Consider the following 14,895-nt stretch of genomic DNA (forward strand, 5'->3'; position numbering starts at 1 on the left):
AACTCTCCAGAGCTTAGTAAATTTACCCCTTCCTCTTTAACAGCCAGGGGACAAAGCAAGATGGCAACCTATGCAACTGTATCAGGGAAAGCCCAGCTGGCTGACCATGCAAGTTAACTGATTAATGAGTTTAACTCCTTGGTTATTTGTCTCAGATAACTCTCTGAGTTGCATGTATCTATTCTGACATAAATTCACATGAAAACTAATTACGTCAACTCTAATCTCGTCAGTAGGCTATTTCACTGCTTATATTCGATTGGGTATCTTTTTTTGTTATTTATTTTTTTGTTATTTAGGGCCTGATTCACTACCAGTCGCAACTGCAATTACGCACGCTGATTGTTGCATATGCATCGCAGTTCACGAACTGGCCACTGTGATCGGGACTGCGATTGCAGTGACTACGCAGACCCATCGCAGAGTGATTGAGATGAAGTGCCATTTCTGGGTGGTGAAACACAGGCGCGCCAGGGCGTTTGAATGCCGTTGCAGGGGCATGCATAAATTAGCCACTGCGATGCCATACGCAGGCTTAGGCCCCATAGCATACGATGTAGTTAACAATTCCTGAGTAAGGTCAGAGCTTGTGCAAGTGTGCGTGAGGCTGCGATGGTACCGATGGTTTTGCAGTCTTGCTAAACATTACGGATGTGTGTGAGGTAAAGTGGGCGTCCTTATGTAGTGCTGCGACGGCATAACGATCGCAATGGACAAGCATACTATCGCAGTGAGACTATGTGCGTAATCGCTATTGCAATCGCAGTAGTGATCTTTACTGAATCAGGCCCATTGTTTTATTTCTAGGCTCTTAATTTTTGGGGAGTTTTTATGTTGTACACTTATGCCCCCACTGGTATCTATAATAGTCTATATGGGTTAGTTAATTTTGGTTTATTAGCAATTCTTATATTTACCAGTTTCTTTGACACTCTCTCTCTGTTCTGTCACCCTCCCCTCTCCCCTGGGATCCCATGCTCTGACACCCTCTCTCTGTTCTGTCACCCTCCTCTCTCCCCTGGGATCCCATGCTCTGACACCCTCTCTCTGTTCTGTCATCCTCCCCTCTCCCCTGGGATCCGATGCTCTGACACATTCTCTCTGTTCTGTCACTCTCCCCTCTCCCCTGGGATCCCATGCTCTGACACCCTCTCTCTGTTCTGTCACCCTCCCCCTCTCCCCTGGGATCCCATGCTCTGACACCCACTCTCTGTTCTGTCACCCTCCCCTCTCCCCTGGGATCCCATGCTCTGACACCCTCTCTCTGTTCTGTCACCCTCCCCTCTCCCCTGGGATCCCATGCTCTGACACACTCTCTCTCTTCTGTCACCCTCCTCTCTCCCCTGGGATCCCATGCTCTGACACCCTCTCTCTGTTCTGTCACCCTCCTCTCTCCCCTGGGATCCCATGCTCTGACATCTTCCCCTCTCCCCTGAGATCCATTTCTCTGAACCTACCCTCTGTTCTGTCACCTTCCCCTTTTCCCTGGGATCCATACCTCCCAACAAGACCCTCTCCAGGAGGGGCACAATGCTCTGGTCCTGGACTTCCCTGGTAAGAGGTGAGGCTGCAGCGCAGTTCAAAATTCAAATAGGGGAGTCACACCAACTGTCATTTCACACACTGCCAAACATCACTGGCTGGGACTCACTGGCAGTTGGTGTGACTCCCCTATTTGAATTTTGGACTGTGCTGCAGCCCCGTCTCTGGAGCCTCCACCAATCATAGATTACCAGGGAAGTCCAGGACCAGAGCATTGTGTCCCTCCTGGAGAGGGTCATGTTGGGAGGTATGGGGATCCCATGTTCTCACACCCTCTGTTTGTTCTGTCACTTTCCCCCACCCTGCGCTCTGACACTCCACACTTTTCATGTTTAAAAGAAAGACAAGATAATCTCCATTATTATTGAGTTTATGTATATATTCATTAACACTGACATTTGCAAATTTTTAGCATTTGAGAAACCCCCCCACAAAAAATAGGGAAAATGAGTGTTGAATTCCCCCAGAAAGAAAAACGGTAAACCAGAAAGCCTATTTAAGGTTTAACTGTAACATATCACAATACCACTTATTGTTGTGTAAGTGTACTTACTTACCGTACAATACATTAAAGCACACATACAATCATGCATTATAGCACAAAAACAGGACACAAAGACATACCATAGGAAGACTAAAAAACTTTATTTAGCCTAACAGACAAATTATGGAGCATAAATATGAGGTGCCTAAAACATACAAAAATGTTAAAACTGAAGGGATGCTAAAGAAACAATGACAAGCATTACATTATCTAATGTTTAATTGGTCAGTCAATTAGTAACCCCTTTATTCAAACAACAGACAGTTTTCATTAGTGAAAGTGCTTTGGTAATGTTAAACACCATGATTCTCCCCAATGCAATAAACAGTGATTAAAAACCAACCAGATCTAATTAGAAGGCATGCTTGTGAGGAAAGTCCAAACAACCTTTTTCCCCACCTCCAAAACAGGTTGAAACCTTGCTTTCTGATTGCAGTGTGACTAGTTGCTCCATTGTCCTCATCAGAGTATCTTCCAGCTGACCTCTCAGTGCCTGTGCAGCTAACAGCTCATTGTGAAGTGCTGAACTGGCATTGAAGCTGTTTAAAACAAACAATTTAAAATCAATATACCAAAACCTTATGTATTAACCGTTCTGCTAACATCTTGATCCAGTCAACTGCAGATTTGATAAGTGTCTAAAGCAGAGGTTCTCAAACTCAGTCTTCAGGACCCCACACAGTTCATGTTTTCCAGGTCATTTGGCAGGTGCACACATGTATACATTACTTACTGACACATTTTAAAAGTTCCACTGGTGAAGCTAATTATTTCACTTGTGATTCTGTAAGGACACCTGGAAAACATGCACTGTTTGGGGTCCTGAGGGCCGAGTTTGAGAACCTGTGGTCTAAATGTAAGATAGTTGATTCTACATAGGACAGAGCATAGATAGGAGATATACACTGAAGTGCCAAAAGTCATGGGATAGATGTCTAGTATCGTGTAGGACCCCCTCTTGCCCAAGCTGCAGCAACTCAACATGACATCGATTCTACAAGTGAACGGAAGAATTCTGGAGAGATGTTGACTCTGTATTTGTGGCAACATACATACAGATCCTGGGTCCGTCTGGTTGGGTAAGTCTTTTTTTTGTTTTGCCAAGTCCCTGGGATGCTGCGGAGACCAGCACCAGGATATGTGGTGTATGAAATCTTTTTTGCAGGGCCAGTAATTAAGGATTCTACTGGAGAAGAGGACAGAAGCATCTGGTACAGGTATGTGTGAATGGGTAGGTGTATGTAATAAAGCTTTACTAATCACGATGTGTGTGTTTTGTATTTAACTATTTATTTTACAGTGGGGGTTCTACAAGTGCCAAAGGGCAGGCATGCTGGCACCTGTAGTCCCACTGTAAAATACAATAGTTTACTTAAATTTCCCCACTTTATTGCCCCCGTACCCAACGCTCCAGACCAAGCTAAGGGAGAGGGGGGACCCCTTTTTTGGGGGGTCCCCAACTTCGGAAATGGAATGTCCCATCCATTGGGCACCCACTATCATGCCCCGTTCGAACTCCGATAATTTACGTCGCCTTGCCATGAGCAGCCTAGCCGGTGTTCAAAATGACTCAAGAGATATCAGCTTACTACTAATGCAGGTCTGGGCATTTCCAAGATGTCACAGTAAAGGTGACGCCACCTACCATTACCTTTACATACTGCTATCCAATGACTTTTGCAATTCAATGTATAGTTAATAAGGACCAACTCTAGCTAGGAATATAAGTAGGAATTGGCAACCAAATCTCAAGGGTTGGTGGTACACCACAGAGTTAAATAGGTACTTACTCAGGGAGGGCGATTCACGGAGGTGAATCATACAGAGAACTCCTTGGTGGTGTACTCTCAGTATAAAAAAAAATTGTTAAAACGTAACTTTCATTAGATACATTCAAATATAATTGTAACTGCTGCAACCAACAAACCAAATTTGATATAAAAATTATAGTAGAAAAAAATTAAATAGACGCTGCTACCCTCAGGTTTTACTCACCGACAGGAGACGCACGCACAAAAAGATCTCTACTCTGAAAGGTATTTCCATACATGTTCCATGATAACAATCAGGACTGGTATTCTTGACGGGAGAGTGCAAGGAGATGATTCATTTCCTATGTATTTAATCTTACAGATAGCTTGATGTGTTGTGACCTGCACTCAATCATTATGCTCAAATATAATCGCTTTACTATTACCACTTTCATGATTGTGATCCCTGTTGTTAATTATAAATATTGATGCAATAACTAGGTTATTTATACCTATTTGAACTACATTAGGGGTGCCCCTAATGTACAATTCTCTGACACTGTCTAGAAGGTGACAATTACAGTTGTTACATTACAGTGTTCTTTGATAAACCGTACTACCATATTTTCACCTTAATTGAGCTCTTATTAATTTGGTATATACTCTCAGTACATGAAAACAAGTAATTTTCTTATATTATATTTTTATATAGAATATGGTTTGTTGGTTAAGCAGTTACCATTATATTTAAATTTATCTAATAAAAGGTTTTTTTTTTTATACTACGAAGTTCTCTTCTTTGAGAAGTGACCAGGAAAATGATAGGTGCAGCACTGCAACATTGTATTAGTAAATACTACACTGTAAACTACAATATCTCCCTACCCTTTCATTTATTACATCTGCATTTATTTTGACTTCCTTGTTTTATCCCATTTTATGTACAGTATGTTCAGTTTTCCTCACGGTTTGGCGTTGCAGAGAAATATGGCGCCTTACAATTCAACACCAATAATAATAATAGGAGGACTAGCTCTTTGAGTTACTACTGGCAGGAACAATGCTGTCTGAAAACTTCTACTACACAGTATATGAGCAGTTGTTTTCAGAAGCTATTTAATCATCTGCTTGTTACCTATGAAGCATTCTTTGTGTAAAATGTTTTTTAGCTACTGTAGCGGCAAAAAATTTGCAACACCGCAACCTGTATGACAGAATCCATAATTGTCTAATACTATGTTCATCTAAAGCAGGGGTTCCCAACCACGGTCCTCAAGGCACACTAACAGTCCAGGTTTTAGGGATAGCCATACTTGACCACAAGCACTTAATTAGTACCTCAGTTATTTTGATTTAACCATCTGTGTACAATCATGGATATCACTAAAACCAGGACTGTTAGTGTGCCTTGAGGACCGAGGTTGGGAATCACTGATCTAAAGACTACAGTGACTGCAATACAATGTTTTGATATGTTGATGAAAATTAAACATAATGTGAAATAAGAAATACCCAGTAGAATGTTTATATATTGGTTAAAAATGTAAAGTTACTAAATAATATTCCAAAAAAATAAAGAAATACCAAAGGTAATGGGATGTTTTGTTGGATAAGAACCGTGGAGGGAGTGGCCTCCTGATTTAATAGTTTGGCATCACTACTGGATGTGAGATAAGATTGACTAGTGAGTTCAACTTTCAGTGTATCCTATCCAGGAACACAACAAGTATTAAAATCAACTTGTATGTACAATTGGTGGCCCCATTTTTTTTCCTTTTTTTTAATTCATAAACAATCACCAAATTAAGACAAATTTCCCAGTAAGGCAAGTTTAGTGGGTGACACCTTTAAATTCTGCTCTATCAAGATCAGGGAGTCCATGATCTTATCCTGCAGATTCACAATCAGTTAAGCAATCCAGTATTAAGAATTTGTAGGTTTATTTGGTTTCACATTGCACTCCCTTTTTTTATAATTGTATACATTTAAATATGATCAGTATTTAAAAAAATAAAATGATGTGTTTCAAGTAGATGGAGATTCTGAATAAAATACATTTCATATTTATTGTGATGGAATATAGGTTATTAAATGGATTATAATTAGTTATTAATTATAATCTGTTATTAAATGATAACAATAGAGTATTTGCTTCAAGAATATATTAGTAGGATAAATAGGAGAAAAGTAACTAAAATTTTTCACCGACCCTTTTACATTTATAATCTTAGCTGGGCTATTTCGCCATCATTGCACTTACCTGTCAGGTTCGGAATGGAACTGTACCAAGCAGCTGTAAAGCTGCCTTTCGGCCTGCAGTGCCTCGTTCAGTCTACTTTTGTTTGCAGCCAGTTCTTCAAGCAGCTTGAAGATCTAAGATTGATTAAAGAATATATATGAGGGGAAAAAAGAAAGTGCATTCACACAAACCCTAACCATGCCCCACTCTCCTGCCCACACAGAGTCGCAAACGTTCTATAATCTAAATAGATTTTTTTAAAGTGTGCCCCTACATTTGCTGTATTTTGTTTCAAACTATAAACTATTATTTATTAATAAATAATAAACAGATAGTTCTTTACATTGTTTTTTTTTACTGTATAATGGATCCTATATAAATACATCAATATAATAGCTAAAATACCTTCTGAGTATGTCTTAAATGGCCTTGGCTAGCCAAATCCACTGAAGCCATTTTCTCCTTTAGAGTGAATATCTGTTGGGTTAGCAGTTCCACGGTCGGTATGTCTTCTGGATCCACCAACTTCATTTGCAGATCCTGAAATCAATACATAAGCAAAATTCTCAAATGGTGAGGTGTGCTTCCATTCCATATGAGGTGCGTTTTCAGCTTGATTTGGGGACTTCACATCAGTGATTTTGGCTTTTATATTGCAGTAGCCAAGATTTGTATAGCTATATACAAATTGTGTGATATGGGGTGTATGCATTCATGACTTGTGCTCAATAAAGTCCACTGTACAAACTGATATTGTTCTATCCAATTGGTTAGTATTCTCTAACAAGTGGACAGCCCAGCCACAGCTTTGTTTGAAGTGTTCAGTTGTTGGTCCAAAATGCAAATGTTTACTTGTTTGTTAAATAGATTTTAATAAATAAGGGCATATTCTGACTTTTCCAGAAACTGTAAAAAAACACCACTGGGTTCTCAAATCTGTCAAGTCCAAATTATTTCCCACATTACCTTAATTAACTCTTCCTTTATTTGAATGTTTCTTGACAGAGCATCTATGTCCGCAGCTTGCTCCCTCAGCTGCTCATTCTGTTTCATGATGATAGATTGGAGAGCAGACACTTCCAGCTGTTTGGTAAGAGGAAAAGGTGGTTTTTAAAAACAGAAATGTTTACACTTTCCTTTATACACTCATTATGTGTTAGTTACAGATAATTGATACATGATGTTTATCACTTTAAGGGTGCAGAACTATTAGAACAGATCATTAATACTTCTTGGTGAAGTACAATTTTACATATTAGGGCTGATGTGGAGTTGAACATAGCAGTTTGTGTGTCCCTAAGATTCCTGAACAGTATAAAACTTTTTTTTATATTTTGATTCTGTGTAATTAGAATCAGTCTGGGTTCCTGGTCCCAATATGTTTATATCAATTTATAGAAAATTATATATGAAGGAGCAACATTGTCATAGTTTTTTAACAATTAATAATTTTTATGGCTCCTATTCAGCATTTTTTAGTGCAGGGACAGCAGTTGTGTTAACACGATGTCCCTTCAATGTTACAGAAGGCATTGTTTTCGGGATTTCAAAAACAAAACCTTCTGACTCTGCTTCAGCACATACTCAGTGACGCGCTTGCGAATAGTCTCTGTCCCTGCATTGCTGTCACCACCGAGGGTAAGTCCAACTACAACCTGTCAGAACTGTCTGAACTGATTTAAATGTGTACACAGGCTTTATATTAGTATGTGTACATTTATATTTATATTAGGGGTGAGCGGGTTCGAATTTCTGAAATCCGAACCCCCCCGAGCCCCCCCGATCCGAGGCAGGCTTGACTTTTCCCGCCTGACTCGGATCTGAAATCGAGGCAAAAACTTCATCATCCCACCTTCCGGGTCTCGCGGGTTTTGGATCCTATATAAGGTACCCGCGTCGGCGCCATTTTCTCACTCGGCTGTGGACAGTGAAGAGGGAGGGTGGGAGTTAGGGCTGGCTGGGCTGGGCTGGGCTGGGCTGTGTAGTGTAGTGCAGTGTAGTGTAGTGTTGTGCTGCGCTGTGCTGCTGTTGTCCATAGGGGCTCTGTCCACTACTTCAAAGTCCATAGGGGCTGGCTGGACTGTGTTGTGCAGTCAGTTGTCCATAGGTGCTGTGTCCACTCCAAAGTCCTGTGCAGTGTCCCAGTCCTAAAGGGGTGCTGTAGTGTTGTCCAGGGGGTGCTCTGTCCGTCAGGGGTGCTCCCCCAAGTGCTGAAAAAAATAATATTTTTTCTGTGTTTGTGAATTGTGTGCACTGTGGCTGCACGTGCATCAACGAAGGAGCAGCGCCAAGCGTGCGCCTGTGTCATAAGTAAAGGGCCGGCTGGCTTGTCCGTTAAAGGGTGCTGTAACCCCCAAAGGGCACTCCAAACAAAATAAAAAAATATATTTTTTTGTTTGTGAATTGTGTGCGCAGTAGCCGCACGTGCATCAACAAAGTAGTGCCAAGCGTGCGCCTGTGTCATAAGTAAAGGGCCGGCTGGCTTGTTTGTTAAAGGGTGCTGTAACCCCCAAAGTACACTCCAAACAAAATAAAAAAAATATTTTCTGTGTTTGTGAATTGTGTGCACTGTGGCTGCACCTGCATCAACAAAGGAGCAGCGCCAAGCGTGCGCCTGTGTGCCATAAGTAAAGGGACGGCTAGCTCATTTCTTAAAGGGTGGTGTAACCCACAAAGTGCACTAGTCTCCAACAAAAATAAAAAATTATTTTCTGTGTTTCTGTGCGCCTTAGCCGCACGTATATATCAATATAACATAAATGGAGGACCAAACTTTCTCCGATAAAAATAAAATAGGGAAAGATCAAGAACCACTTCCTCCTAGTGCTGAAGCTGCTGCCACTAGTCATGACATAGACGATAACATGCCATCAACGTCGTCTGCCAAGGCCGATGCCCAATGTCATAGTAGAGGGCACATACAATCCCAAATGACAAAGTTCAGGAAAACGACCTTGAAAAAAACATTTAAATCATCTGAAGAGAAACGTAAACTTGCCAATATGCCATTTACGACACGGAGTGGCAAGGAATGGCTAAGGTCTTTCCCTATGTTCATGACTAGTGGTTCAGCTTCACATGACGATGGAAGCCCTCCTCCCACTAAAAAAATCAAAAGAGTTAAGCTGGCAAAAGCACAGCGAAGAACTGTGCGTTCTAAGAAGATATCACAAATCCCCAAGGAGAGTCCAAGTGTGGTGGTGGTTGCGATGCCTGACCTTCCCAGCACTGGACGGGAAGAGGTGGCTCTTTCCACCATTTGCACGCCCCCTGCAAGTGCTGAAAGGAGCACCCACAGTCCACTTGCTGATATGCAAATTGAAGATGTCACTGTTGAAGTACAACAGGATGAGGATACTGGTGTAGCTGGCGCTGAGGAGGAAGTTGGCGAGGAGGATTCTGATGGTGATGTGGTTTGTTTAAATCAGGCTCCGGGGGAGACAGTTGTTGTCCGTGGGATGAAAAAGCCCATCACAGTCATGCCTGGGCAGAAGACCAAACATTCCACCTCTTTGGTCTGGCAATATTTCTATCCAAATCCGGACAACAACTGTCTTGCCATATGTACCATATGTAAAGGTGAAATAAGTAGGGGTAGGGACGTTAACCCACCTAGGAACATTCTCCCTTATACGGCACCTGCAGCGCGTTCATAAAAAGTTACTGTCAAGTTCAGAAACTTTGGCTACGACCGTAAGCAGTCCAGGGACACCTAAATCCCGTTGTCCTGTTGTATCCAAGCGCCTGCACACCACACCGTCAACTCCCTCCTCGTCAATTTCCTTCTTAGTCAGGATCGGAAGTAGTCCTGCAGACCATGTCACTGGCATGACTGACTCTCCTATCCGGGATTCCTCCGGAGGATCCTGCATTGCTACGCCGCCTGCTGCCGCTGCTGCTGGGAGTCGTTCATCATCCCAGAGAGGAAATAGGAACACCACTACTTTTACTAAACAATTGACCCTCCAACAGTCCTTAGCGAGGAGGATGAAGTACGACAGCAGTCATCCTGAAGCAAAACGTATAACTGAGGCCTTGACTGTTATGTTGGTGTTAGACGTGCGTCCGGTATCCGCCATTAGTGCAGTGGGATTTAGACAATTGATGGAGGTAGTGTGTCCCCGGTTCCAAATCCCTTCTAGATTCCACTTCACTAGGCAGGCGATACCGAGACTGTACAGAAACGTCAGAAAAAGTGTCCTCAGTGTCCTGAAAAATGCAGTTGTACCGAATGTCCACTTAACCACGGACATGTGGACAAGTGGAACAGGGCAGACTAAGGACTATATGACTGTGACAGCCCACTGGGTAGATATATCACCTTACGCAGCAACAGCAGCAGCGTCACCAGTAGCAGCATTTCAGAAACGCCAGCTCGTTCCAAGGCAGGCTACGCTGTGTATCACTGGTTTCAGTAAGAGGCACACCGCCGACAACCTCTTAGAGAAACTGAGGGAAATCATCGCCCAGTGGCTTACCCCACTTAGACTCTCCTGGGGTTTTGTGATATCTGACAACGCCACCAATATTGTGCGGGCATTACATCTGGGCAAATTCCAGCACGTCCCATGTTTTGCTCACACAATAAACTTGGGGGTGCAGAATTTTCTGAAAAGCGACAGGGGCGTGCAGGAGATGCTTTGGGTGGCCCGAAAAATTTATGGCCACTTTCGCCATTCAGCGACTGCGTGCCGAAGACTGGAGCGCCAGCAAACACTCTTGAACCTGCCCCGCCATCACCTGAAGCAAGAGGTTGTGACGCGGCAGAACTCAACCCTCTATATGCTTCAGAGGATGGAGGAGCAGCAAAAGGCCATTCAAGCCTATACATCCACCTATGACATAGGCAAAGGAGGGGGTATGCACCTGACTCAAGCGCAGTGGAGAATGATTTCCGTGTTGTGAAAGGTTCTCCAGCCTTTCGAACTTTCCACACGTGAAGTCAGTTCAGACACTGCCAGCTTGAGTCAGGTCATTCCCCTCATCAGGCTTTTGCAGAAGCAGCTGGAGAAAGTGAAGGAGGAGCTAAGACGGAGCGATTCCGCTCGGCATGTGGGACTTGTGGATGAAGCCCTTAATTCGCTTTGCCAGGATTCCAGGGTGGTCAATCTGTTGAAATCAGACCACTACATTTTGGCCACCGTGCTCGATCCTAGGTTTAAAGCCTATGTGGTGTCTCTCTTTCTGGCCGACACAAGCCTGCAGAGGTGCAAAGACCTGCTGGTGAAAACACTGTCAGCTGAAGTGGAACGTGACACGTCAACAGCTCCTTCTTCATTTTCTCCAGCAACTGGGGCTGCCAGGAAAAAACTTAGGTATCCTAAGCAACCCGCTGGCGGTGATGCAGGGCAGGCAGGACCAAGTTTGGACATCTGGTCCGGACTGAAGGACCTGGCAACAATTTCTGACATGTCTACTGTCACTACATATGATACTGTCACCATTGACAGAATGGTGGAGGATTACATCGGTGACAGCATCCAAGTAGGCATGTCATACAGTCCATACCTGTACTGGCAGGAAAAAGAGACAATTTGGAGGCCCCTGTACAAACTGGCTCTATTTTACCTGAGTTGCCCCCCCCTCCAGTGTGTACTCCGAAAGAGTGTTTAGTGACCTTGTCAGCGAAAGGCGTAGGAGGTTGCTTCCACAAAATGTGGAGAAGATGATGTTCATAAAAATGAATTATCAACTCTTCCAGGGAGACCAGCCTCCAGAACGTACAGAGGGACCTGTGGTGGTGGATTCCAGCGGGGACGAGTTAATACTCTGTGAGGATGAGGATGTACACAACACTGAAGAGGGTGAGGAATCGGTGAATGAGGAGGATGAGGACGACATCTTGCCTCCGTAGAGCCAGTTTGTGCAGGGACAGATTAATTGCCAGCTTGTTTTGTGGGGGCCCAAACGAACCAATCATTTCAGCCACAGTTGTGTGGCAGACCCTGGCGCTGAAATGATTGCTTTGTTAAAGTGTGCATGTCCTGTTTATACAACATAAGGGTGGGTGGGAGGGCCCAAGGACAATTCCATCTTGCACCTCTTTTTTTTTCTTTGCATTATGTACAGTTTGGGGCCTAGTTTTTCAAACTGCCATCCTGTCTGCCACTGCAGTATCACGCCTAGATGGGTCACGTGTTTGTGCCGCCCACTCGTGTCGCTTAGCATAGTCATCCAGCTACCTCGGTGCAACCTTTTGGACATAAAAACACTATTGTGAGGTGTGAGGTGTTCAGAATAGACTGGAAATAAGTGTAAATTAAGGTTATTGAGGTTAATAATAGCATAGGAGCAGAAAAACCAACATATTCTGTGATTTTAGCTGTTTTTATGCTTTTTAAAAAAAAAAAATACAGATCCAAAACACAAAACCCAGAACCCAAAACACGGAAGGGTGGTTTTGGTAAAACCAATCCAGATCCAAAACACGAAGAAAGATCCAGATCCAAAACACGAAAAGTGGCCGGTGCACACCCCTAATTTATATGCTTTATATTTAAAATATATATTGTATATACATTTTTAAATATAAAAAGCCTGTGTACACATTTCAACCAATTTAGACAGTTTTAACAGGTTGGAGGTGGACTTACAGTCAGCGGTCTGTGCAAAGCAGGGACAGAGACTGGGGCGGAGTTTCAAGATCCTGCACGGACTTATGGGAACATGTCCCTCTGTCCCTGCAGTTTTCAGGATAATTAGGGATTTTTTTCATATAACGCCATTACGAGATGGCGTTATATAAAGTAAAAATTTTCATTTACAGTTTTTTTCTTTGCTGAATAAGAAAAAGTGTTAAAGCACTGTAGAGATCAATGGCTGATCCCTACAGTGTGATACTCTGCGATTTGGGAATTAATGGAGAAGATTATTGCTTTGTCTTCTCCATTAACCCATTGCTAAATAGTCTTTACTAAAAAAATCTATAATTTCCAAATTTTTTAAGTAAATAAATCATTGCTGAATAGACCCCTAAGTATACAATACATAGAGAAAAATGAAAAAAAAAAAAGAGTTGGTACAGTAGATACGTGTACAGATGAACTGAGTTAGGAATAGGTCAGTGAAAGAACACAAATTTTCCTCAGTTTACTAAAATATAACTTTTATCTTATATATAAAATTCATTGGTCTGTTGTCCGACAACATGCTAAAGTGTAATCATCGGTACCATTGATGCAGATCAGGCAGCCACACAGCTGGTAAGTAAAGTCTGACCAGCCGCAAACACTGCAGCTCTCCTGACACGCAGAGAGCTCTCATGCTGTGCAGGAGATCACAATAGCCTAATTTATGCACAGCCATGACATGGTGGTTACACTGCAGCTCTCCTGACACGCAGAGAGCTCTCATGCTGTGCAGGAGATCACAATAGCCTAATTTATGCACAGCCATGACATGGTGGTTACACTGCAGCTCTCCTGACACGCAGAGAGCTCTCATGCTGTGCAGGAGATCACAATAGCCTAATTTATGCACAGCCATGACATGGTGGTTACACTGCAGCTCTCCTGACACGCAGAGAGCTCTCATGCTGTGCAGGAGATCACAATAGCCTAATTTATTCACAGCCATGACATGGTGGTTACACTGCAGCTCTCCTGACACGCGGAGAGCTCTCATGCTGTGCAGGAGATCACAATAGCCTAATTTATGCACAGCCATGACATGGTGGTTACACTGCAGCTCTCCTGACACGTAGAGAGCTCTCATGCTGTGCAGGAGATCACAATGCCTAATTTATGCACAGCCATGACATGGTGGTTACACTGCAGCTCTCCTGACACGCAGAGAGCTCTCATGCTGTGCAGGAGATCACAATAGCCTAATTTATGCACAGCCATGACATGGTGGTTACACTGCAGCTCTCCTGACACGCAGAGAGCTCTCATGCTGTGCAGGAGATCACAATAGCCTAATTTATGCACAGCCATGACATGGTGGTTACACTGCAGCTCTCCTGACACGCGGAGCTCTCATGCTGTGCAGGAGATCACAATAGCCTAATTTATGCACAGCCATGACATGGTGGTTACACTGCAGCTCTCCTGACACGCAGAGAGCTCTCATGCTGTGCAGGAGATCACAATAGCCTAATTTATGCACAGCCATGACATGGTGGTTACACTGCAGCTCTCCTGACACGCAGAGAGCTCTCATGCTGTGCAGGAGATCACAATAGCCTAATTTATGCACAGCCATGACATGGTGGTTACACTGCAGCTCTCCTGACACGCAGAGAGCTCCCATGCTGTGCAGGAGATCACAATAGCCTAATTTATGCACAGCCATGACATGGTAGTTACACTGTCAAACACGGCTACATTTTTCTAACTTCCCCCTTCATTACCACCCCCAAAGGCTGACTTTCTGTCACTTACTTTGGAAGTGGTTCCTGTGTAAGAGAACAATCACAATGCAATCGATGAGCATGCGCATTTGCAACAATCAATCAATCTGCGAAATATCAATTGTTCGCGTCAAGGACTGTTAACAACCAGTAGTGTGCACATGAGGCAATTCTAAACATAAACACGCTATAAACTCTATTTATAAAGCATTTTATACAAATTGCACACATAGCGGGTAAATTCAATTAGCTACGGGATATGCCCTGCCGCTAACTGTTCGTGCTGTGCGGGAAAGTGCTATTCAATAAAATAGCATTTCCCTGCGCGGTAATCCAGGCGTTAAAGCGCACTATCCCATTGATTCCGCATAAACTGCAGAATCAATAGGTTTTCCCAGCGATTTAAACCCCATGGGGTCCCTTTTCTCGCTGACTTTTCCTTGCAACTGCTGAACCTGTGATGAAAAGT

General features: G+C 43.1%; 1 protein-coding gene across 5 annotated transcripts in view; it reads right to left on the bottom strand.

Moving 5' to 3' along the window:
* PDE4DIP (phosphodiesterase 4D interacting protein) overlaps positions 1–14,895 on the bottom strand; it is a 361,535-nt gene that overhangs the window by 108,752 nt on the left and 237,888 nt on the right. For all 5 annotated transcript variants that reach the window (XM_088451272.1, XM_088451273.1, XM_088451271.1 and 2 more), the window contains 4 exons: positions 7,043–7,159; positions 6,482–6,616; positions 6,098–6,210; positions 2,486–2,625 (listed from right to left, as the gene is read on the bottom strand). In XM_088451272.1, coding sequence (XP_088307398.1) covers positions 2,486–2,625; positions 6,098–6,210; positions 6,482–6,616; positions 7,043–7,159 — 505 coding nt within the window. The remainder of the gene's footprint in view (positions 1–2,485; positions 2,626–6,097; positions 6,211–6,481; positions 6,617–7,042; positions 7,160–14,895) is intronic.

Source organism: Taudactylus pleione, unplaced genomic scaffold (genome assembly GCF_031769625.1).
Source record: "Taudactylus pleione unplaced genomic scaffold, aTauple2 ptg000543l, whole genome shotgun sequence".
NCBI lineage: Eukaryota > Metazoa > Chordata > Amphibia > Anura > Myobatrachidae > Taudactylus > Taudactylus pleione.